Source organism: Protopterus annectens, chromosome 7.part0 (genome assembly GCF_019279795.1).
Source record: "Protopterus annectens isolate FY-2018-M chromosome 7.part0, PAN1.0, whole genome shotgun sequence".
NCBI classification, from domain to species: domain Eukaryota; kingdom Metazoa; phylum Chordata; order Ceratodontiformes; family Protopteridae; genus Protopterus; species Protopterus annectens.
The window spans coordinates 45,882,807-45,909,007 of record NC_056739.1 but is presented as its reverse complement, the minus strand read 5'-3'; the positions used below and the strand labels follow the sequence as shown (position 1 = coordinate 45,909,007).

The window sequence follows — 26,201 nt, the reverse complement described above, 5'->3', positions numbered from 1 at the left end:
ATAGCATCAAAGAAAGTTTACCGTAATGGAAAATTTCCAGTGTTACACTTCACAACAGGATGCATTTTTTATGTCTCCTGTTAAATGTGGCTTATAAAATCTTTTAGAAACTTAACATATTTGCATGACAATTACTTGAACTTCACAGGACTTTGTAGTGCCTTGGCATACAACCATAACCATAGACATCAGTATTGCTGAGACAGTATTATTTCATACCTCTCAACCTCTTAGAGCAAGAAATCTGGTTAAAGCCCAAATAAATGGGAACAAAAGCCCAAGAATAGGGACACATTTTAAATATTGTTCTTATAAACTTAGAACGTTGTTAGAATAACAGGATTTGTGTCAGTGTCCATTTTCTGGAGGATACAAAGTCTGAAACTTAAATGTATGTCATTATTTTGTGACTTCAGTCCTCTATGATTTGCCAGAAAACCACAAATTTTATAAGGAAAAGACCAAAAATATAACGCAAAAATGTGCACATTCTGAGAAAATGTGAACAGTTGAGCAGCATGTATTATTTTCATGAAGTTCTGCTTTTGCCTGCTGCATCCTTCCTGATATTTTCAGGTTGTACAAGATCCCCAGCCAAGGTTATCTCTGGTAACTACTAACACCTTTGCCCTTGTGTCTGCACACATTTTTGCTTTAGGGAAGTGAATTGAGCATGTTTTGTTTCTGTATAAGAACTGCTTTTCCCAGCAGTCTTCATCATCATCATCATCTTTATTATTATTATTATTATTATTATTATTATTATTATTATTATTATTATAAATGTTAGTGATAGTAATTGTTAACCATAGAAATTAACCGGTCCCTCTTAGACTTTTTTCTTTCAGCCTTGCCACAAAGTGAGCAGTAGTATATATAGATAATATACTGACCTTGCCACAAAGTGACCAGTAGTTTATATAGATAATATGCTGACCTTGCCACAAAGTGACCAGTAGTATATATAGATAATATGCTGACCTTGTCACAAAGTGACCAGTAGTTTATATAGATAATATGCTGACCTTGCTACAAAGTGACCAGTAGTATATATAGATAATATGCTGACCTTGCCACAAAGTGACCAGTAGTATATATAGATAATATGCTGACTTTGCCACAAAGTGACAAGTAGTTTATATAGATAATATGCTGACCTTGCCACAAAGGGACCAGTAGTATATATAGATAATATGCTGACCTTGCCACAAAGTGAGCAGTAGTTTATATAGATAATATGCTGACCTTGTCACAAAGTGAGCAGTAGTTTATATTGATAATATGCTGACCTTGCCACAAAGTGATCAGTAGTATATATAGATAATATACTGACCTTGCCACAAAGTGACCAGTAGTACATATATATAATATATATATATATATATATATATATATATATATATATATATATATATATATATATATATATCTATATATGTATATATATATATATATATATATAAATATGCTGACCTTGCCACAAAGTGAGCAGAAGTATATATAGATAATATGCTGACCTTGCCACAAAGTGAGCAGTAGTATATACAGATAATGTACTGACCTTGCCACAAAGTGAGCAGTAGTATATATAGATAATATGCTGACCTTGCCACAAAGTGGCCAGTAGTTTATATAGATAATATGCTGACATGCCACAAAGTGATCAGTAGTATATATAGATAATATACTGACCTTGCCACAAAGTGACCAGTAGTGTATATATATATATATATATATATATATATATATATATATATATATGTATATATATATATATATATATATATATATATGTATATATATATATATATATATATATATATATATATAAATATGCTGACCTTGCCACAAAGTGACCAGTAGTTTATATAGCTAATATGCTGACCTTGCCACAAAGTGACCAGTAGTATATATAGATAATATGCTGACCTTGTCACAAAGTGACCAGTAGTTTATATAGATAATATGCTGACCTTGCTACAAAGTGACCAGTAGTATATATAGATAATATGCTGACTTTGCCACAAAGTGACAAGTAGTTTATATAGATAATATGCTGACCTTGCCACAAAGGGACCAGTAGTATATATAGATAATATGCTGACCTTGCCACAAAGTGAGCAGTAGTTTATATAGATAATATGCTGACCTTGTCACAAAGTGAGCAGTAGTTTATATTGATAATATGCTGACCTTGCCACAAAGTGATCAGTAGTATATATAGATAATATACTGACCTTGCCACAAAGTGACCAGTAGTACATATATATAATATATATATATATATATATATATATATATATATATATATATATATATATATATATATATATATATATATATAAATATGCTGACCTTGCCACAAAGTGAGCAGTAGTATATATAGATAATGTACTGACCTTGCCACAAAGTGAGCAGTAGTATATATAGATAATATGCTGACCTTGCCACAAAGTGACCAGTAGTGTGTATATATATATATATATATATATATATATATATATATATATATATATATATATATGTATATGTATATATATATATATATATATATATATATATATATATATATATATATATATATATATATATATATATATATATATATGCTGACCTTGCCACAAAGTGAGCAGTAGTATATATAGATAATATGCTGACCTTGCCACAAAGTGAGCAGTAGTATATATAGATAATGTACTGACCTTGCCATAAAGTGACCAGTAGTATATATAGATAATATGCTGACCTTGCCACAAAGTGACCAGTAGTTTATATAGATAATATGCTGACCTTGCCACAAAGTGAGCAGTAGTATATATAGATAATATGCTGACCTTGCCACAAAGTGACCAGTAGTATATATAGATAATATACTGACCTTGCCACAAAGTGACCAGTATTATATATAGATAATATGCTGACCTTGCCACAAAGTGAGAAGTAGTTTATATAGATAATATGCTGACCTTGCCACAAAGGAGCAGTAGTTTATATTGATAATATGCTGACCTTGCCACAAAGTGAGCAGTAGTTTATATAGGGGTCTATATTATATCCTCGAACGCTTAAAAAAGTGAACGATGATTGATTGAACTTATTTTTGCAAAACTGCAAAATATCGAAGCAGCAGAAACTCAAAATTTTTCCTAGGGAAAGAATTTGGTTGTCCGTTTCTGTTGCTTCGGTATTTTATGTGTTATGGTGGAAAGTTACCCGTCGAATTCAGGTAAGTGTGCGATTGTGTAGATGTGAGTGTTAGGGTGATTTAGGTGAGTTAGGGTTAGGGCTCAGGTTAGGTGTGTGTGCGATTGAGTGGACATGAGGGTTAGGGTGGATTTAAGTGAGTTAGGGTTAGGGAGCGAGTGAGGTGAGTGTGCGATAGTGACGGACCTTACGGTTAGGGTTTGGGTTAAGGTTAGTGGGTAGTTAGTGGTGTGTGCATAGTTTAGTGTAGGGTTAGGTATCAGATTTTAGGTATATGTGTGTGGATTTCTGTTTGTTTAGTGCGCTTGTGTTGTGTGTATGTGTTTTGGATCAGCAATTTTTTTCCCTGGGAAAAACATCGCTGATCTGACAGTTTGAGATTGTAAGCTTTCGCTTAAATTAAGTCGATCAATCAGCGTTCGCTTTTTTAAGCGTTCGATGATATAATATAGACCTTTATATAGATAATATACTGACCTTGCCACAAAGTGAGCAGTAGTTTATATAGATAATATACTGACCTTGCCACAAAGTGACCAGTAGTTTACATAGATAATATGCTGTCCTTGCCACAAAGTGACCAATAGTTTATATAGATAATATGCTGACCTTGCCACAAAGTGAGGAGTAGTATATATAGATAATATGCTGACCTTGTCACAAAGTGAGGAGTAGTATATATAGATAATATGCTGACCTTGCCACAGAGTGAGCAGTAGTTTATATAGATAATATGCTGACCTTGCCACAAAGTGACCAGTAGTATATGTAGATAATATGCTGACCTTGCCACAAAGTGAGGAGTAGTATATATAGATAATATGCTGACCTTACCACAAAGTGTGCAATAGTTTATATAGATAATATGCTGACCTTACCACAAAGTGACCAGTAGTATATATAGATAATATGCTGACCTTGCCACAAAGTGGCCAGTAGTTTATATAGATAATATGCTGACCTTGCCACAAAGTGAGCAGTAGTACATATAGATAATATGCTGACCTTGCCACAAAATGAGCAGTAGTATATATAGATATGCTGACCTTGCTACAAAGTGACCAGTAGTATATATAGATAATATGCTGACCTTGTCACAAAGTGAGCAGTAGTATATATAGATAATATGTCTACCTTGCCACAAAGTGAGCAGTAGTATATATATACATAATATGCTGACCTTGCCACAAAGTGAGCAGTAGTTTGTATAGATAATATGCTGACCTTGCTACAAAGTGAGCAGTAGTTTATATAGAAGATATCTGACCTTGCCACAAAGTGAGCAGTAGTTTATATTGATAATATGCTAACGTTGCCACAAAGTGAGCAGTAGCTTATATAGATAATATGCTGACCTTGCCATAAAGTGACCAGTAGTTTATATAGATAATATGCTGACCTTGCCACAAAGTGAGCAGTAGTTTATATAGATAATATGCTGACCTTGCCACAAAGTGAGCAGTAGTTTATATAAATAATATGCTGACCTTGCCACAAAGTGACCAGTAGTTTATATAGATAATATGCTGACCTTGCCACAAAGTGACCAGTAGTATATATAGATAATATGCTGACCTTGCCACAAAGGAGCAGTAGTTTATATAGATAATATGCTGACCTTGCCACAAAGGAGCAGTAGTTTATATTGATAATATGCTGACCTTGCCACAAAGTGACCAGTAGTTTATATAGATAATATGCTGACCTTGCCACAAAGTGACCAGTAGTTTATATAGATAATATGCTGGCCTTGCCACAAAGTGGCCAGTAGTTTATATAGATAATATGCTGACCTTGCCACAAAGTGACCAATATTATATATAGATAATGTACTGACCTTGCCACAAAGTGACCAGTATTATATATAGATAATATGCTGACCTTGCCACAAAGTGAGCAGTAGTTTATATAGATAATATGCTGACCTTGCCACAAAGTGACCAGTAGTTTATATAGATAATATGCTGACCTTGCCACAAAGTGACCAGTACTTTATATAGATAATATGCTGACCTTGCCACAAAGTGACCAGTAGTTTATATAGATAATATGCTGACCTTGCCACAAAGTGACCAGTAGTTTATATAGATAATATGCTGACCTTGCCACAAAGTGACCAGTAGTTTATATAGATAATATACTGACCTTGCCACAAAGTGAGCAGTAGTTTATATAGATAATATGCTGAGTAGCTATAGATCTGCCTTTACCAAGAGATGCAAGCACATCAGAGTGTTTTGAAAAAGCTAAGGAAGACAAAAGTAGGAAATGCATACTCCACATAGACAGTGAGCACATGCCATGCTCTACCTGCAGGCCCTGAAGTTGTGAGGTAGAGCCCCCCCCCGCCCACCAACAGTATTAGAAATAGAATAGCACCTCCCCTACCTACACAAATCCAGACCTTTTGGGGGGGCTCAGTACAACAGCACATTGCTATGATGATCTGTGGAAATTTCTATTTTTCAAATTCTTTTTACATGTTCAGTGGTGCATATACATAGCTTATGGCCAAGGATACCATTACAAAGCTCAGCCATGACCAATTTAGGGGCATAAGGAGATAAGGTCCAGACCATATTCCAGGCAACCACCGTTTTCTTAGCAGCTCAAGTGTCTGATGAAGCTGGCTGTAGGGGGGTGGGAGTAAGTATCAAATGCCAGCTTGTCTATCTTTATTGGGATGGAGTTGGCTATCGCTCATCACTTGAATATTCCTAGAGTGAGCACTAGGTTTTGCACCCATGTAGCTAGGGCCTGATCATGGTCTGCCAATGTACACACAGCCAGAAGAGTGTGCTTGCAACAGGCATTGGAAGCATAGCCCTGAGAGTCCTTGTGAGGGATAGGGCTGCTCCACTGGAGGAGAGCAGGGCATTTCTTAGGACCAGCAAGCTCTCCTTCTCCATACCACCTGATTATCACCACCTGACTCTCACTGTTGGGGAAGAAATAGAACAATAAGGCTTCTCAGGAAGGAACAATCATGGCCATAGGGCTGTCATCTGGCATATATTTGCCTGCCACATATCCAAGAGAATGAATTACTCAGCCTTCACGCTGGACCTGTGGTGGTAAAAACAGAAGAGGATGAGAAGATGGGCCACCCCAATTATCGTGTGCCCTCATCCCAGATGAAAACTTGTAGTCATCCATCCAGTCATCTATACTAGTTTTAAAGATAGCCAAAGAGGGAAAATGCTTGATATGAAAAAGAAGGTTATCTTAGAAATGGGGAATGCTCTGGGTTAAGCATCTGCCATGTCAGTATAGGTTTAAGTCTCTAGAGCAAGCAGAAAGCATCCCTCAGGAGCCAATATGAAACTGCATATAGAGACAGGGATTTCAGTCTATCAGAGTAATTAAGTTATTAGGATGTGAGATCATTCTGGTGAGGAAACATGGAAATGTTGAGGTCTATAAGGTACATGCTGAAGGGGTCATTACTCAGTAATGGGCCTATTAAGGGAGGGGTACAGTGAGGCTGAAGCTGTAGGACATACTACGAAGAGTATATGTTGTGGAAGATGGAACGATTTCCTAATTCAGCAGATAATGGTGATTAAAGGACAGTTTATCAATATAAGCGGAACTTTACCTACTTGGTATGTGATGATGCAGTTAGATATTCCAGAGAAAGTGATAGTACATTTCTTGGCATTGAGAATGACCTATCAGTAACCTAGCGAGCACTTGTTTTGTCCATCCCTTGACAGAGACAGTGTGAGTATCAGATAGTAATTTGATAACTGCCCCTAGTTTGCAATTCTCCACAGACTTGGCTATAAATAATTCCTTGATATTGAATTTATTGTCACAGATGTATGTGACTAAGATGAAGGAGCCAAGGCCAGAGTCCTGTGGAGTACCACTGGTGACAGTCTTCTGTCTGTAATAAATTACCTTAACACTATGGGCTCTGTCAGTAAAATACAATGTAATGGATTATGTTCTACTCTCCATGTCAAGTAGAGTAGCCCTTTAGCCCTCTTTAAGAGGAACCTGGATGACTGGATGGGAAACAGAAAATACACCCCTGGAATCCCACCTGTCTCCCTGCTAGAGAGGGGAAACAGCTGCTGACTTTGTAGAAACATGGGTGAAATTATTTGCTAGGCTTATAAGGGCCTCTGGGCCAATAGCTTGGTATCATCCTATGAACCTATAAAACCCATTTTCTTATAAAAATCAGTGTTCATCACCACTATATTTCCCCCTTATTAGCTAGTTTTATTACAGCAGATCTATCCCTTTCCAAAGTTTTTTAAGCCTTATACTCCTTTTTGTGTACTGACTAATACTTTGTCAACAATGTGGTGTTTAATAAATGCTACATTGATGATTTATTTTGTATAGCTCAGGGCTCACAGGAACATTTTGTTGGTCTTATGCAGGTTGTACAGAAAAATACCTTTGATTACTTTTTTACTTATAACATACATGATGACACCATTCATTATTTGGATGTTGAGTTATATATAATTAATGATACAATACATTCAATGCAATGTAGAAAAGCAACTTCAGTGAATTCTTTTTTTGTTTGCATCTAGTGCACAGCCTGGCCACTTGATAAGATCTCTCCCCATGGTGAATTCTGTAGCACTAGAACTTTATGTTCAGATGAGATTAATTTCCAGACAAGTTCTGTGGATATAGTTGATAGCTTAGTATCTAGGGGTTATAATTACAGCCTTCTTATTACCATATGGCAGAAGGTTGTAGATGGAGATAACCAATTTACTCAGCAATATAAACATGCTGAAAAGGTGTTTGGGAATTATCAAGGGGAATGAGAGGATATATATTTTGTGACTCATTATGCTCCATTTGTTGAAGGCGTATCATGTATCATGAGGAAACATTGGTATGTTGTTATATTGGATGTGATATGTAAGAATTTGAAATGTAATATTTCATATAGAAATTCACCTAGCATAGCAAGTAGAATTGTGCACATACAAATGGAGAGTGAGGTTTTGGAGTCTCAGTGTACGGGATGGACTACTTGTAGTTACATGGATCAGGAACTACACACATCATTAATGGGAAGCTGTTCAAAGTTCCAGGAGCATTTAATTGTTATCAAAAAATAGTGATTGTGGGTTACTTTGCTCCTCTAATAAGTTTTACATTGGTAAGACCATACATCAACTTAGGATAAGTATACGTAAATACAAGATGTCAAGAATAATTCTTCTACCAGCCCTGTAGCATCACATTTTTTCAAATAACATAATAGGGATTTGGATTTATTGAGGTTCTTTATAATGTATGTGTTGACATGTCCTGATTTATATTTAGATTATTCTGATATGTTATTACAGGAGAAGGGTTGGTTTATTTTCAGTTATAATACTTTCAAGCAAAGGGTCCTAATAATGAATAAATTATCAACTATTTAATATAACAGTTTTGGAAGTATCCTGGAACCTCATTTTGTAGAAGTCAGTATGTGTGTATTTTTGTATTCAGCTTGCTTACTGTTATTATTATTGTTATAATTATTGTTATTCTATGAACTCATTTGTTTCAACTGGATTATTTTTGCTTTTTTTTCATTTAAACTCATATGCATTCTGGTGCATTCTGTTGTTCTATTTAGTAATGTTCTAATTGATGAACTATTTAAGTGCTTTACTGTATTTAAAACTTTTGAAACTTGAAGACATGTTGAGGTGCTAGTTCATTTTTATTTTTTTAAACATTGTTCCTGGTTTCTAATAAAGTTGCTTTTTGTGCCAAATGATGTTTTTCTAAATTCAGTAGAGAGATGACTTTTAGGCAAGGCACTACAACAAGCCTTTTCCATAGTTTGGGGATGTAACCCGAGAAGTGATACAAGCTGAAGAGATGATGTTGGAGCTTTGTTAGGTGGGATAAAGCACTTCTCAGCAGACATCCAAACATGTCAGGACTCACAGAAATCGTATTTTTGATCTTTTAAAATGCCAAATGACTTGACCCAGGGGAGGTCTGAAGGACAATGACTGGACCAAGAGAAGTGTTGCTAGGGTGAAACTGGAAGATATTTTGTCCACAACAGTGTTAGCAATGCCTATGGGGTCAGTAAAGGTGTTACCACTGGAGATAAGTTCACTAAAGAGTTGTTGGCTATTTCTAAGCTTCCAGAGATGATTGAAGAAGGCCTTATGGCTGCCCTTTGAATTGATTACATATCTAAGTTCGTATTAAGCCTTGAATTTCCTTTATTTTTATGAATTTTTGTTCATCTTCTTTTGTCAAAATCAAGCAAATACATTCCACTAAATAAACCATATCATATGTTCACTTACTATAAAATATTATTTCATATCTTGCCAACCATACCATACAATCAAAAAGGATGCTCACTATGAAAATATAAATAGGAGTAGAGCAGATAGGGTTTCAATATATTCTAGAGGTAAAGTTTTTGAGTACATGGTTTTTAAACATAGAACTATCTAAATATTGTAGCTGCCTATCATATATTTGATAAGTAAATAAAAAAAAATGCAGTGGTACCCTCTATGTATTCAATACATTTCAATAATTTAGCATGGCTACCAGTCCATAAAACACAAATGTCATTCAAAAATATGATATATAAGTAACAAAATTTAAAATATGGAGAATTCACGAACATATAATACCAGGTTGGTGAAAATGGGGGCACACCATTATTTAGCCTAATAATGTCTCCTTCATAATATACAAAATCATATTTCAGTTCTAATTCCATAACATCACAAAAATATGGATATCTTTCTGTGTCAAAAAATCATTATTTGTGAGAGCTTCTACAAACTATATCACCTTGTTCATGTGGAATAACCATAAAAAGGTAATTGGTAGTGACAAATAATGCATCCTCTCCAAAAGAAATATTATTAAATCTGCTCAGAAAATCCCACGAGTTATGGAGGATATGAGTATGTTGCTCAAATAAAGGATTTTAACTTCCTATCAATACACACTACTAGGGGGCAAGTTTTCAAATCACTAGCACTAACTCTTAATCAAATGGGGTGGGGGGTTCCTACAACTTTGTGGCCTTTGGGGGTGCCAAAATTGCTTCTATCTGGGGACATTTATTAAACAAGAACTCTAAGGTATTTAAGTCTCTCAATTGTTTTAATGACAAATCATTTAAAAAAAGATTTGCCTTTTGGTAGGCAATATGTACCTAATTTCTAGAAACTTTAATTTTAAGTATCCCCTGTGTATAAAGCATTCAGCATCTTACCTAAATAATCAGCAATGTCCATAATCACCACCCCCCTATCTGGTTTCATAATCCAGATCTCATTGTTTTATGCCAGTTCAAAAAGCAATGTGCATTCATCACCAAGGTCCAACTGAAACTGAAGGACCTAGAAGGAAAAAGAGAAAAAAACATTCTTGAAAACAACAATAGAAAACAACTTAGCCTATTTAAGGGTCTCAGCAATAAAAAATTCTGTCCTGAGACTCAGTGGTGGAAAGTAGTGAAACTGATTCTGAATGAGGTACCAGCCTATTGCAGGGCACACACACACACACACACACACACACACACACACACACACACACACACACACACACACACACACACACACACACACACACACACACACATGCTATCACAATCACATAGTCCCTCAAAACTTTCATCGCCAAAGCACACACATAGAAACACAAAACACACACCTACATTCTTGGAGGCTCTCATTAAAAATCTGCTCAAGCAACAGAGACCTTCAAAGCAGAAACACAAGCAATCTCCACCCCCAACTCAACCCAAATGTCACATAGCCCACAAACTCAGTGTGCCACTCAACCACAGCTCATAAGGCATAACAACATACCCAACACTCTAGTCATAGTTGACTCTATAGTCAGACACACTGATGTTCCACTCACCAGGCTAAACAAGGAGAAAGTTACTGTCAGCTGCCTGTCGGGGGCCAGGATCCACCACATAATGCACGCACTCAGTTCACTCCACAACAAGTACAAATATAACTGTCATTGTCCATGTTGGTGTGAATGACCTGAGACGTACCTCCCTGGACTACATGAAAAGAGACATGGAGGAGCTCTTCGATCTTGTAGCTCAGACAGGTATGACCCTAGCCCTGAGTAGCATCCTGCCATCACCCAGAATGATACCACAGTACAAGGGCAAAATTACTTCAACAATTGGCTAAGTTTCTGATGTCATTCTAAGGGGATCCAGTGTATGTCTGCCTGGGATGACATGATCGACAGACCACGATGCTTTGCCAGAGATGGGTTGCACCTGTCATCCTTGGGATTCCATATACTGGCTAAGGCTCTTAACACACTTATATTGCCTTTGATAGGCAAGGTTCATATGACAAATTCACCACTGTAACAGGTACAAGCAAGCAAAATCTGAGGGTAATGCTAGTTAATGCTAGAAGTCTAAACCTCAAAATGCACTAACTCGAGGCACTCCTTAAAATGGAGAACATCGACATCTGTGCAGTGACAGAGACCTGGTTCAAGGCTCCAGAGAGCACCCCTGCATTATCAGGCTATAATTCATACCACACCTTTCGGCCACCTACCCTGGACCGAAACACTAAAGGCGGAGGCATATCCATATTCGTTAAGGATATCCACATCTCCAGGCAAGTTGCTCAGCATAATGCATCCAAGATTATCCAAGTGCTACTAACTCTGGGCATGACCACAATCCAAATTGTAGCTTGCTACAGATCCCCCACCATGCCCCAGGATTCTCACTCCTCATTTCTTGATACACTGGAAAATATTAGGGTACAACCAACACCCTAATAATGGACAATTTCAACTACCCCACCATTAACTGGGAAAACTACTCATGTGCCAACTCTTTTGCTCAATGTTTTCGGGAATTCATAAATTCCAGTGCCTTGGATCAACTTATCCACATCCCCACCAGGGGCAGCAATATCCTAGACGTGGTCTTTACCAATATGGGCAACTGTTGCTCCACACCAGAGATTAATTCCTTGTTGGTCAGATCCGACCACAAGCTAATTACCCTAGACATGCTCATCCCATCTCCACCCCCCCATTAGGGAAACAACTGTAAAACATTTCTCCAAAGCCAACTTCACACTTCTTAAGACAGAAGTGGCAAACTTCACAACACCCATGCAGACAGATAATAGAGGTACGACTGTTGAATCCTACACAAATGCAATTTATAAGCACTTACACGAGTGCATGAATCGTGCTATCCCTAACAGAACCAAGATGCTATCCTCCAAAAAAAGGAAGCCAATCTAGTGGTCTCCTGCCATAAATAAGCTCTACAACAGAAGGAAGGAACTGTTGCAAAAAAAGAGTGAAATCCCATGATTGGAGGAACTCCCTGGTCAGCCTCAGTAAGAAGCTGAGATCCCTCATAAAATCCTCCAAAGCTAGTTATGAAAACAAAATTGCCACTGATTCTAAAGACAACCACAAAGCATTCTATAGCTATGTCAAGAATCTCAATGGCAACACTCAGATCTGCTCTGAGTTACAGCACAATGGCACTAAATATACAGAACCAACTGATATTGCCAACATCCTGGCAGATAGGTTCAGTGTTAACTTTACCCCCCTCTCACCCCCTAAAGGACCCATCTCTATACCGGCAGAATGCAAAGTTCTGTAATCATGGCTGCACAGGTAAAAACCACACTCTCCAAAGCCAAGAACACAGCATCCATGGGACCTGACAATATCCCAGGCTGCGTTCTACATAAACTACAGAACAAACTGGCACCCCACCTAAGTACTATGTTCAATCATAGCCTCACCTCAGGCTTTGTGCCCACTGAGCAGCACACAGTGACGGTTTCCCATTCCACAAATGGGGAGCCACCACAGACCCTGGGGACTACCGCCCCATTAGCCTGATGAGCCTGGTCTGCAAGGCCATGGAACGTATCATCATAGAACTTATACACAAAGACATTGGTAATCCCCAAACTCTGAACCCCACTCAGTTCGGGTTTGTAAAAGGCAGATCATGTCTCCTAAACCTGATAGACTTCTTTGAAGCAGTCACCAAAGCCGTAGATGAGGATAAGGTGGTTCACACAGCCTATCTAGATCTCACCAAGGCTTTCGACACCATCCCCCACTCTGGAATTATAGATAAACTCACTAAACTAGGTATAAATCCCTATGTCACAAGATGGGATGCCAATTGGCTCACTGACAGAACTCACACTGTGAAAGTAACAGACTCCAAATCTGACTTCAGACCAGTGACAAGTGGAGTACCACAGGGTTCAGTCCTGGGTCATCTCCTGTTTGGTATCTACGTCTCTGAAGTACAGGTGGTCTTTGGCTAACGAAGTTCACAGATGACTGCAAACTAGGAGCCATAATCAAAACTTCTAACGATGTGGACATCCTACAAAAGGGCCTCACTGAAACAGATGCCTGGTGTCAAAGCCATGGCCTCAAGCTCAATGCCAAAAAGTGCATTGTCATCCCTTTTGGTAAAAACTCTGTACCCATGAACTACCACATAGGCGGTAGTCTACTTAACACCGAAAGTGTGATAAGAGACCTTGGGACACAGGTGGACAGTAGTCTCTCCTTTGACAATCACTTCACCACAGTAGTCAGGAAATCCTTCTACATGGCACATCTCATCACAAAACGTTTCTCATCCAGGAAAAAAGAGGTCATTGTTCCCCTCTACTCGTCACTCAGTAGACCCCATTATAGACTACAATGCCTCTTTTGGTATATACCTCACAAGACATGTACAACTGGAAAGGCCACAGAAATGCCTCACAAAGAGGATTACCGGCCTCAAACAGATGCCTTATGCAAACCGTCTCAAAAAACTCCAGCTTCACTCCATTGCCTATTGCCTACTCAGAGGCGATCTCTGCCGAACATACAAAGCTATATCAAACCCAAAGCTGTTGGACATGCTCCACTTAAAGAAATCCCAATCCCTCTGAGCTACATGCTCTAGGAACCTAAACCTTGTCACCACAATAAACAGAACATGCTGGAGGGATAGATTCCTATCCCAGTGACTTCCCAAACTCTGGAACAAACTACCTACCTATATCAAGCAAAGCTCCTCATTAACACTCTTCAAGAAAAATCTTGATGATTGGATGGGAAATAGGAAATTCACCCTGGAGATCACTTCTGTGGCTCTGCCTGACAGGGGCACAGGAAAATAATTTTTTTGGTGGTGAAAGCCAGAGTACCTTTTTGGGTAGGCTTATATAGGCCCTAGGGTGAATAGCCTAGTACCTACCTATGAACCTATGAACCTATGGAGGCTCACAAACTCACCAGCAATATGAGTTTGTTATGTGAGAGGAAACAGGAGGACTTAGGTAAAACTGACAAAGACACAAGGAGGGAGTACAAACTTCATAGAAGGCACCTCAACCGAAAAAGCCGAACTAGAAAACCAGCAGTTGTGAAGCAGTAGAGTTACCCATGGTGCCACAGTATTTACTGTGATCGTGCATAAGAGTTATGAAGCAGTAGTGTTACCCATGGTGCCACAGTATTTACTGTGATCATGCATAAGAGTTGTGAAGCAGTAGAGTTACTCACAGTGCCACACTATTCATTATGATTGTGCATGCAATGGTTTTATAAAGCCAGTTTTATTATTGTTTCAATTAACTGCATTCTAAGTTTTTAAAACGTGATTTAAACTGATTTTTCTGAGGTGAGGATTGAATCTTTGGAGATAAATGGCTGCACTTAAGGCAAACATGGTGAGTTGCATTTGGGATCTGAAACAACTTCCTGCTGAAGTAGCAGTTTTGGCTGCTATTTTCTCTCGACATTTCCTGATACTGTGTTCTGTGGATTCACATTAGGTTGCAGAAGCATCTTGTAATCTGTTGTAAAATAGTTGCACCCTGTCATGGAGAACTGTTTATGAGTAGTTGTGGTTTGTGATCCTTTTCTGCAAGCCAAATCAGCTTCCAGGTATACTTGGCTGATGGAGGTACATTGTACAGTATCTCTGCATCTTCTTCATATTATTTTGAGAAAACTGGTACCGCCATGAAAGTATTAAGCATGTCCTAATATGTGATAGATGGGCACAACACATATTTTGTCATCCTGATATTAACAAAATAATGCAGCACAAGACATTCCTGAAATTATGTTGGCTTTTATTGAGTAATTACAGTAGTGTGTCCTTAGGTAGGTTTGCACCATTCAGAAACTACAAAGAATGTAAGCTGAATTCTTTAAAATGTACAAGCCTGCCCCAAGATATATATATTTTTAATGTGTAGGGCATGGGTTTGGCTTGTGCAGACAGAAATTTCAGACTACATAAAACAACACCAAGCTCTGTTCCACTGTCTTTATTACACTTTAGTATTGTATAGAAAGTTCAGACTATATAAAACAACACCAAGCTCCGTTTCACTTTCTTTATTACACTTTAGTATTGTATAGAAAGTTCAGACTATATAAAACAACACCAAGCTCCGTTCCACTGTCTTTATTACACTTTAGTATTGTATAGAAATTCAGACTACATAAAACAACACCAAGCTCCGTTCCACTGTCTTTATTACACTTTAGTATTGTATAGAAAGTTCAGACTATATAAAACAACACCAAGTTCCGTTCCACTGTCTTTATTACACTTTAGTATTGTATAGAAAGTTCAGACTATATAAAACAACACCAAGCTCTGTTACACTGTCTTTATTACACTTTGGTATTGTATAGAAAGTTCAGACTATATAAAACAACACAAAGCTCCGTTACACTGTCTTTATTACACTTTAGTATTGTATAGAAAGTTCAGACTATATAAAACAACACCAAGCTCTGTTCCACTGTCTTTATTACACTTTAGTATTGTATAGAAAGTTCAGACTATATAAAACAACACCAAGCTCTGTTCCACTGTCTTTATTAAACTTTAGTATTGTATAGAAAGTTCACACTATATAAAACAACACAAAGCTCCGTTACACTGTCTTTATTACACTTTAGAATTGTATAGAAAGTTCAGACTATATAAAACAACACCAAGCTCCGTTCCACTGCCTTTATTACACTTTAGTATTGTATAGAAAGTTCAGACTATATAAAACAACACCAAGCTCTGTTCCACTGTCTTTATTACACTTTAGTATTGTATAGAAAGTTCAGACTATATAAAACAACACCAAGCTCCGTTCCACTGTCTTTATTACACTTTAGTATTGTATAGAAAGTTCAGACTACATAAAACAACACCAAGCTCCGTTCCACTGTCTTTATTACACTTTAGTATTGTATAGAAAGTTCAGACTATATAAAAAAACACCAAGCTCCGTTCCACTGTCTTTATTACACTTTAGTATTGTATAGAAAGTTCAGACTATATAAAACAACACCAAGCTCCATTCCACTGTCTTTATTACACCTTAGTATTGTATAGAAAGTTCAGACTATATAAAAAAAAACCAAGCTCCGTTCCACTGTCTTTATTACACTTTAGTATTGTATAGAAAGTTCAGACTATATAAAACCACACCAAGCTCCGTTCCACTGTCTTTATTACACTTTAGTATTGTATAGAAAGTTCAGACTACATAAAATAAAACCAAGCTCTGATCCACTGTCTTTATTAAACTTTAGTATTGTATAGAAATTTCAGACTACATAAAACAACACCAAGCTCTGTTCCACTGTCTTTATTACACTTTAGTATTGTATAGAAAGTTCAGACTATATAAAACAACACCAAGCTCTGTTACACTGTCTTTATTACACTTTAGTATTGTATAGAAAGTTCAGACTATATAAAACCACACCAAGCTCCGTTCCACTGCCTTTATTACACTTTAGTATTGTATAGAAAGTTCAGACTACATAAAACAACACCAAGCTCCGTTCCACTGCCTTTATTACACTTTAGTATTGTATAGAAAGTTCAGACTATATAAAACAACACCAAGCTCCATTCCACTGTTTTTATTACACTTTAGTATTGTATAGAAAGTTCAGACTACATAAAACAACACCAAGCTCTGTTCCACTGTCTTTATTACACTTTAGTATTGTATAGAAAGTTCAGACTATATAAAACAACACCAAGCTCTGTTCCACTGTCTTTATTACACTTTAGTATTGTATAGAAAGTTCAGACTATATAAAACAACACCAAGCTCCATTCCACTGTCTTTATTACACTTTAGTATTGTATAGAAAGTTCAGACTATATAAAACAACACCAAGCTCTGTTCCACTGTCTTTATTACACTTTAGTATTGTATAGAAAGTTCAGACTATATAAAACAACACCAACCTCCATTCCACTGCCTTTATTACACTTTAGTATTGTATAGAAAGTTCAGACTATATAAAGCAACACCAAGCTCTCTTCCACTGTCTTTATTATACTTTAGTATTGTATAGAAAGTTCAGACTATATAAAACCACACCAAGCTCCATTCCACTGTCTTTATTACACTTTAGTATTGTATAGAAAGTTCAGACTATATAAAACAACACCAAACTCTGTTCCACTGTCTTTATTACACTTTAGTATTGTATAGAAAGTTCAGACTATATAAAACAACACCAAGCTCCATTCCACTGTTTTTATTACACTTTAGTATTGTATAGAAAGTTCAGACTATATAAAACAGCACCAAGCTCCACTCCACAGTCTTTCTTACACTTTAGTATTGTATAGAAAGTTCAGACTATATAAAACAGCACCAAGCTCTGTTCCACTGTCTTTATTACACTTTAGTATTGTATAGAAAGTTCAGACTATATAAAACAGCACCAAGCTCCGTTCCACTGTCTTTATTACACTTTAGTATTGTATAGAAAGTTCAGACTATATAAAACAACACCAAGCTCCGATACACTGTCTTTATTACACTTTAGTATTGTATAGAAAGTTCAGACTATATAAAACAGCACCAATCTCCGTTCCACTGTCTTTATTACACTTTAGTATTGTATAGAAAGTTCAGACTATATAAAATAACACCAAGCTCCATTCCACTGTCTTTATTACACCTTAGTATTGTATAGAAAGTTCAGACTACATAAAACAACACCAAGCTCTGTTCCACTGTCTTTATTACACTTTAGTATTGTATAGAAATTCAGACTACATAAAACAACACCAAGCTCCGTTCCACTGTCTTTATTACACTTTAGTATTGTACAGAAAGTTCAGACTATATAAAACAACACCAAGCTCCATTCCACTGTCTTTATTACACTTTAGTATTGTATAGAAAGTTCAGACTATATAAAACAACACCAAGCTCTGTTCCACTGACTTTATTACACTTTAGTATTGTATAGAAAGTTCAGACTATATAAAACAACACCAAGCTCCGTTCCACTGTCTTTATTACACTTTAGTATTGTATAGAAAGTTCAGACTACATAAAACAACACAAAGCTCCGTTCCACTGTCTTTATTATACTTTAGTATTGTATAGAAATTTCAGACTACATAAAACAACACCAAGCTCCGTTCCACTGTCTTTATTACACTTTAGTATTGTATAGAAAGTTCAGACTACATAAAACAACACCAAGCTCTGATCCACTGTCTTTATTACACTTTAGTATTGTATAGAAATTTCAGACTACATAAAACAACACCAAGCTCTGTTCCACTGTCTTTATTACACTTTAGTATTGTATAGAAAGTTCAGACTATATAAAATAACACCAAGCTCCATTCCACTGCCTTTATTACACTTTAGTATTGTATAGAAAGTTCAGACTATATAAAACAACACCAAGCTCCGTTCCACTGTCTTTATTACACTTTAGTATTGTATAGAAAGTTCAGACTATATAAAACAACACCAAGCTCCGTTCCACTGTCTTTATTACACTTTAGTATTGTATAGAAAGTTCAGACTACATAAAACAACACCAAGCTCTGTTCCACTGTCTTTATTACACTTTAGTATTGTATAGAAAGTTCAGACTATATAAAACAACACCAAGCTCTGTTACACTGTCTTTATTACACTTTGGTATTGTATAGAAAGTTCAGACTATATAAAACAACACCAGGCTCCATTCCACTGTCTTTATTACACTTTAGTATTGTATAGAAAGTTCAGACTATATAAAACAACACCAAGCTCTGTTCCACTGTCTTTATTACACTTTAGTATTGTATAGAAAGTTCACACTATATAAAACAACACAAAGCTCCGTTCCACTGTCATTATTACACTTTAGTATTGTATAGAAAGTTCAGACTATATAAAACAACACCAAGCTCTGTTACACTGTCTTTATTACACTTTAGTATTGTATAGAAAGTTCAGACTATATAAAACCACACCAAGCTCCATTCCACTGTCTTTATTACACTTTAGTATTATATAGAAAGTTCAGACTATATAAAACAACACCAAGCTCTGTTCCACTGTCTTTATTACACTTTAGTATTGTATAGAAAGTTCAGACTATATAAAACAACAACAAGCTCCATTCCACTGTTTTTATTACACTTTAGTATTGTATAGAAAGTTCAGACTATATAAAACAGCACCAAGCTCCATTCCACAGTCTTTCTTACACTTTAGTATTGTATAGAAAGTTCAGACTATATAAAACAACACCAAGCTCCGTTCCACTGTCTTTATTACACTTTAGTATTGTATAGAAAGTTCAGACTATATAAAACAGCACCAAGCTCCGTTCCACTGTCTTTATTACACTTTAGTATTGTATAGAAAGTTCAGACTATATAAAACAACACCAAGCTCCGTTCCACTGTCTTTATTACACTTTAGTATTGTATAGAAAGTTTAGACTATATAAAACAACACCAAGCTCCGATCCACTGTCTTTATTACACTTTAGTATTGTATAGAAAGTTCAGACTATATAAAACAACACCAAGCTCCGTTCCATTGTCTTTATTACACTTAAGTATTGTATAGAAAGTTCAGACTATATAAAACAACACCAAGCTCCGTTTCACTGTCTTTATTACACTTTAGTATTGTATAGAAAGTTCAGACTAAATAAAACAACACCAAGCTCCGTTCCACTGTCTTTATTACACTTTAGTATTGTATAGAAATTTCAGACTATATAAAACAACACCAAGCTCTGTTCCACTGTCTTTATTACACTTTAGTATTGTATAGAAAGTTCAGACTATATAAAACAACACCAAGCTCCGTTCCACTGTCTTTATTACACTTTAGTATTGTATAGAAAGTTCAGACTATATAAAACAACACCAAGCTCAGTTCCACTGTCTTTATTACACTTTTGTATTGTATAGAAAGTTCAGACTATATAAAACAACACCAAGCTCCGTTCCACTGTCTTTCTTACACTTTAGTATTGTAAAAAAAGTTCAGACTATATAAAACAACACCAAGCTCCGTTCCACTGTCTTTATTACACTTTAGTATTGTATAGAAAGTTCAGACTATATAAAACAACACCAAGCTCCATTCCACTGTCTTTATTACACTTTAGTATTGTATAGAAAGTTCAGACTACATAAAACAACACCAAGCTCCGTTCCACTGTCTTTATTACACTTTAGTATTGTATAGAAAGTTCAGACTATATAAAACAACACCAAGCTCCGTTCCAATATCTTTATTACACTTTAGTATAGTATAGAAAGTTCAGTCTATATAAAACAACACCAAGCTCCATTCCACTGTCTTTATTACACTTTAGTATTGTATAGAAAGTTCAGACTATATAAAACAACACCAAGCTCCATTCCACTGTCTTTATTACACTTTAGTATTGTATAGAAAGTTCAGACTATATAAAACAACACCAAGCTCCATTCCACTGTCTTTATTACACTTTAGTATTGTATAGAAGGTTCAGACTATATAAAATAACACCAAGCTCCGTTCCCCTGTCTTTATTACACTTTAGTATTGTATAAAAATGTCAGACTATATAAAACAACACCAAGCTCAGTTCTACTGTCTTTATTACACTTTAGTATTGTATAGAAAGTTCAGACTATATAAAACAACACCAAGCTCTGTTCCACTGTCTTTATTACACTTTAGTATTGTATAGAAAGTTCAGACTATATAAAACAACACCAAGCTCTCTTCCACTGTCTTTATTATACTTTAGTATTGTATAGAAAGTTCAGACTATATAAAACAACACCAAGCTCTCTTCCACTGTCTTTATTATACTTTAGTATTGTATAGAAAGTTCAGACTATATAAAACCACACCAAGCTCCATTCCACTGTCTTTATTACACTTTAGTATTGTATAGAAAGTTCAGACTATATAAAACAACACCAAACTCTGTTCCACTGTCTTTATTACACTTTAGTATTGTATAGAAAGTTCAGACTATATAAAACAACACCAAGCTCCATTCCACTGTTTTTATTACACTTTAGTATTGTATAGAAAGTTCAGACTATATAAAACAGCACCAAGCTCCATTCCACAGTCTTTCTTACACTTTAGTATTGTATAGAAAGTTCAGACTATATAAAACAGCACCAAGCTCCGTTCCACTGTCTTTATTACACTTTAGTATTGTATAGAAAGTTCAGCCTATATAAAACAGCACCAAGCTCCGTTCCACTGTCTTTATTACACTTTAGTATTGTATAGAAAGTTCAGACTATATAAAACAACACCAAGCTCCGATACACTGTCTTTATTACACTTTAGTATTGTATAGAAAGTTCAGACTATATAAAACAGCACCAAGCTCCGTTCCACTGTCTTTATTACACTTTAGTATTGTATAGAAAGTTCAGACTATATAAAATAACACCAAGCTCCATTCCACTGTCTTTATTACACCTTAGTATTGTATAGAAAGTTCAGACTACATAAAACAACACCAAGCTCTGTTCCACTGTCTTTATTACACTTTAGTATTGTATAGAAATTCAGACTACATAAAACAACACCAAGCTCCGTTCCACTGTCTTTATTACACTTTAGTATTGTATAGAAAGTTCAGACTATATAAAACAACACCAAGCTCCATTCCACTGTCTTTATTACACTTTAGTATTGTATAGAAATTTCAGACTATATAAAACAACACCAAGCTCTGTTCCACTGTCTTTATTACACTTTAGTATTGTATAGAAAGTTCAGACTATATAAAACAACACCAAGCTCCGTTCCACTGTCTTTATTACACTTTAGTATTGTATAGAAAGTTCAGACTACATAAAACAACACCAAGCTCCGTTCCACTGTCTTTATTACACTTTAGTATTGTATAGAAATTTCAGACTACATAAAACAACACCAAGCTCCGTTCCACTGTCTTTATTACACTTTAGTATTGTATAGAAAGTTCAGACTACATAAAACAACACCAAGCTCTGATCCACTGTCTTTATTACACTTTAGTATTGTATAGAAATTTCAGACTACATAAAACAACACCAAGCTCTGTTCCACTGTCTTTATTACACTTTAGTATTGTATAGAAAGTTGAGTCTATATAAAATAACACCAAGCTCCATTCCACTGCCTTTATTACACTTTAGTATTGTATAGAAAGTTCAGACTATATAAAACAACACCAAGCTCCGTTCCACTGTCTTTATTACACTTTAGTATTGTATAGAAAGTTCAGACTATATAAAACAACACCAAGCTCCGTTCCACTGTCTTTATTACACTTTAGTATTGTATAGAAAGTTCAGACTACATAAAACAACACCAAGCTCTGTTCCACTGTCTTTATTACACTTTTGTATTGTATAGAAAGTTCAGACTATATAAAACAACACCAGGCTCCATTCCACTGTCTTTATTACACTTTAGTATTGTATAGAAAGTTCAGACTATATAAAACAACACCAGGCTCCATTCCACTGTCTTTATTACACTTTAGTATTGTATAGAAATTTCAGACTATATAAAACCACACCAAGCTCCGTTCCACTGTCTTTATTACACTTTAGTATTGTATAGAAAGTTCAGACTATATAAAACAGCACCAAGCTCCGTTCCACTGTCTTTATTACACTTTAGTATTGTATAGAAAGTTCAGACTACATAAAACAACACCAAGCTCCGTTCCACTGTCTTTATTACACTTTAGTATTGTATAGAAAGTTCAGACTATATAAAACAACACCAAGCTCTGTTACACTGTCTTTATTACACTTTGGTATTGTATAGAAAGTTCAGACTATATAAAACAACACCAGGCTCCATTCCACTGTCTTTATTACACTTTAGTATTGTATAGAAAGTTCAGACTATATAAAACAACACCAAGCTCTGTTCCACTGTCTTTATTACGCTTTAGTATTGTATAGAAAGTTCACAGTATATAAAACAACACAAAGCTCTGTTCCACTGTCTTTATTACACTTTAGTATTGTATAGAAAGTTCAGACTATATAAAACAACACCAAGCTCTGTTACACTGTCTTTATTACACTTTAGTATTGTATAGAAAGTTCAGACTATATAAAACCACACCAAGCTCCATTCCACTGTCTTTATTACACTTTAGTATTGTATAGAAAGTTCAGACTATATAAAACAACACCAAGCTCTGTTCCACTGTCTTTATTACACTTTAGTATTGTATAGAAAGTTCAGACTATATAAAACAACACCAAGCTCCATTCCACTGTTTTTATTACACTTTAGTATTGTATAGAAAGTTCAGACTATATAAAACAGCACCAAGCTCCATTCCACAGTCTTTCTTACACTTTAGTATTGTATAGAAAGTTCAGACTATATAAAACAACACCAAGCTCCGTTCCACTGTCTTTATTACACTTTAGTATTGTATAGAAAGTTCAGACTATATAAAACAGCACCAAGCTCCGTTCCATTGTCTTTATTACACTTTAGTATTGTATAGAAAGTTCAGACTATATAAAACAACACCAAGCTCCGTTTCACTGTCTTTATTACACTTTAGTATTGTATAGAAAGTTCAGACTACATAAAACAACACCAAGCTCCGTTCCACTGTCTTTATTACACTTTAGTATTGTATAGAAATTTCAGACTATATAAAACAACACCAAGCTCCGTTCCACTGTCTTTATTACACTTTAGTATTGTATAGAAAGTTCAGACTACATAAAACAACACCAAGCTCCGTTCCACTGTCTTTATTACACTTTAGTATTGTATAGAAATTTCAGACTATATAAAACAACACCAAGCTCTGTTCCACTGTCTTTATTACACTTTAGTATTGTATAGAAAGTTCAGACTATATAAAACAACACCAAGCTCCGTTCCACTGTCTTTATTACACTTTAGTATTGTATAGAAAGTTCAGACTATATAAAACAACACCAAGCTCAGTTCCACTGTCTTTATTACACTTTTGTATTGTATAGAAAGTTCAGACTATATAAAACAACACCAAGCTCCATTCCACTGCCTTTATTACACTTTAGTATTGTATAGAAATTTCAGACTATATAAAACAGCACCAAGCTCCGTTCCACTGTCTTTCTTACACTTTAGTATTGTATAGAAAGTTCAGACTATATAAAACAACACCAAGCTCCGTTCCACTGTCTTTATTACACTTTAGTATTGTATAGAAAGTTCAGACTATATAAAACAACACCAAGCTCCGTTCCACTGTCTTTATTACACTTTAGTATTGTATAGAAAGTTCAGACTATATAAAACAACACCAAGCTCCGTTCCAATATCTTTATTACACTTTAGTATAGTATAGAAAGTTCAGTCTATATAAAACAACACCAAGCTCCATTCCACTGTCTTTATTACACTTTAGTATTGTATAGAAAGTTCAGACTATATAAAACAACACCAAGCTCCATTCCACTGTCTTTATTACACTTTAGTATTGTATAGAAAGTTCAGACTATATAAAACAACACCAAGCTCCATTCCACTGTCTTTATTACACTTTAGTATTGTATAGAAGGTTCAGACTATATAAAATAACACCAAGCTCCATTCCACTGTCTTTATTACACTTTAGTATTGTATAGAAGGTTCAGACTATATAAAATAACACCAAGCTCCATTCCACTGTCTTTATTACACTTTAGTATTGTATAGAATGTTCAGATGCTATTGCCCCTTGAGGTAACAAGAAGCAAAGGAGCGAAAGAAAGGAAGAGGAGGGCACCTTCTGCACACACAGACTAGTACAGTCCATGGAGTATGTAGGTTAAATAGTTTCAGAAATGCTAAGTGACACTTAACTCACTTTTCGTTATGACATTTATTTCAGTTTCTCTTTCTCCTTCTCTCTAGATACGATGTGGATTCTAAAAGCCCGGATTTATCAAAGCATGTAAGTTACTACACAGTTGGCTTGCATCCCTAGTGTGGCTAGAACAGGCACACTTCTTTGATGTATCAGAAGTGTTCTTATTTATTACTATTACATACATCTGCATGGCTTTGTAAACTAATAGAGTTCAGTTATGTATCTGTGACCAGCAAAATGTGATGGAAAAGTCAGTGTATAACATGGAGGCCAAGTTACCATGCCCACCATAGTCACCTGACTCACAGTGATGTCAATGTCCAGGGGTAGACATAAGCTGAACACACTTGGCCAGCTCCCCAGACCATAATAATAATTCTATCTCATACAGGTTTTTAGGCAGAGATATTTTAGTTGTTTCCTGCTGCCCTGCAAGCTCATTGCTGAAGGATGGTAAGCAGGAAAGTGGAGTGGTTAATACTTTGCCGTGGCTTATAGGTGAATGAAAGACTGGAATGAGCACACTGCTGGTCACTGAGAGTGACCACCAGGTGAGGTGCTGAATAGTATAACAGAGTGTGCAGTGGTTGTTACAAATGAGTGGCAAAGAATTGGTTGACCTCCAGCTCACTAGACTTTATGAGTAGTACAAAGTCATGCTTTTTACCCTCCCCAGCATGTAGTGATTTAGTTGTTGAATAAAACACCTTAAGTTATTGTAAATCTTCAGTAAGTTCATCAGATCATGCCACCAGGGATTATGTTCGTGACAACACCAGCTGGCTATTGTTCATGTGCCAGTACTTCTGGTATTGATTTCATTCCTTTGT

At 35.8% G+C, this 26,201-nt stretch overlaps 1 protein-coding gene across 1 annotated transcript in view; it reads left to right on the top strand.

The window, feature by feature from the left end:
• Positions 1–26,201, top strand: part of LOC122806230 (copine-8-like) — a 4,689,459-nt gene that overhangs the window by 1,375,866 nt on the left and 3,287,392 nt on the right. Inside the window, exon 5 of the mRNA XM_044076480.1 lies at positions 25,416–25,455. Coding sequence (XP_043932415.1) covers positions 25,416–25,455 — 40 coding nt within the window. The remainder of the gene's footprint in view (positions 1–25,415; positions 25,456–26,201) is intronic.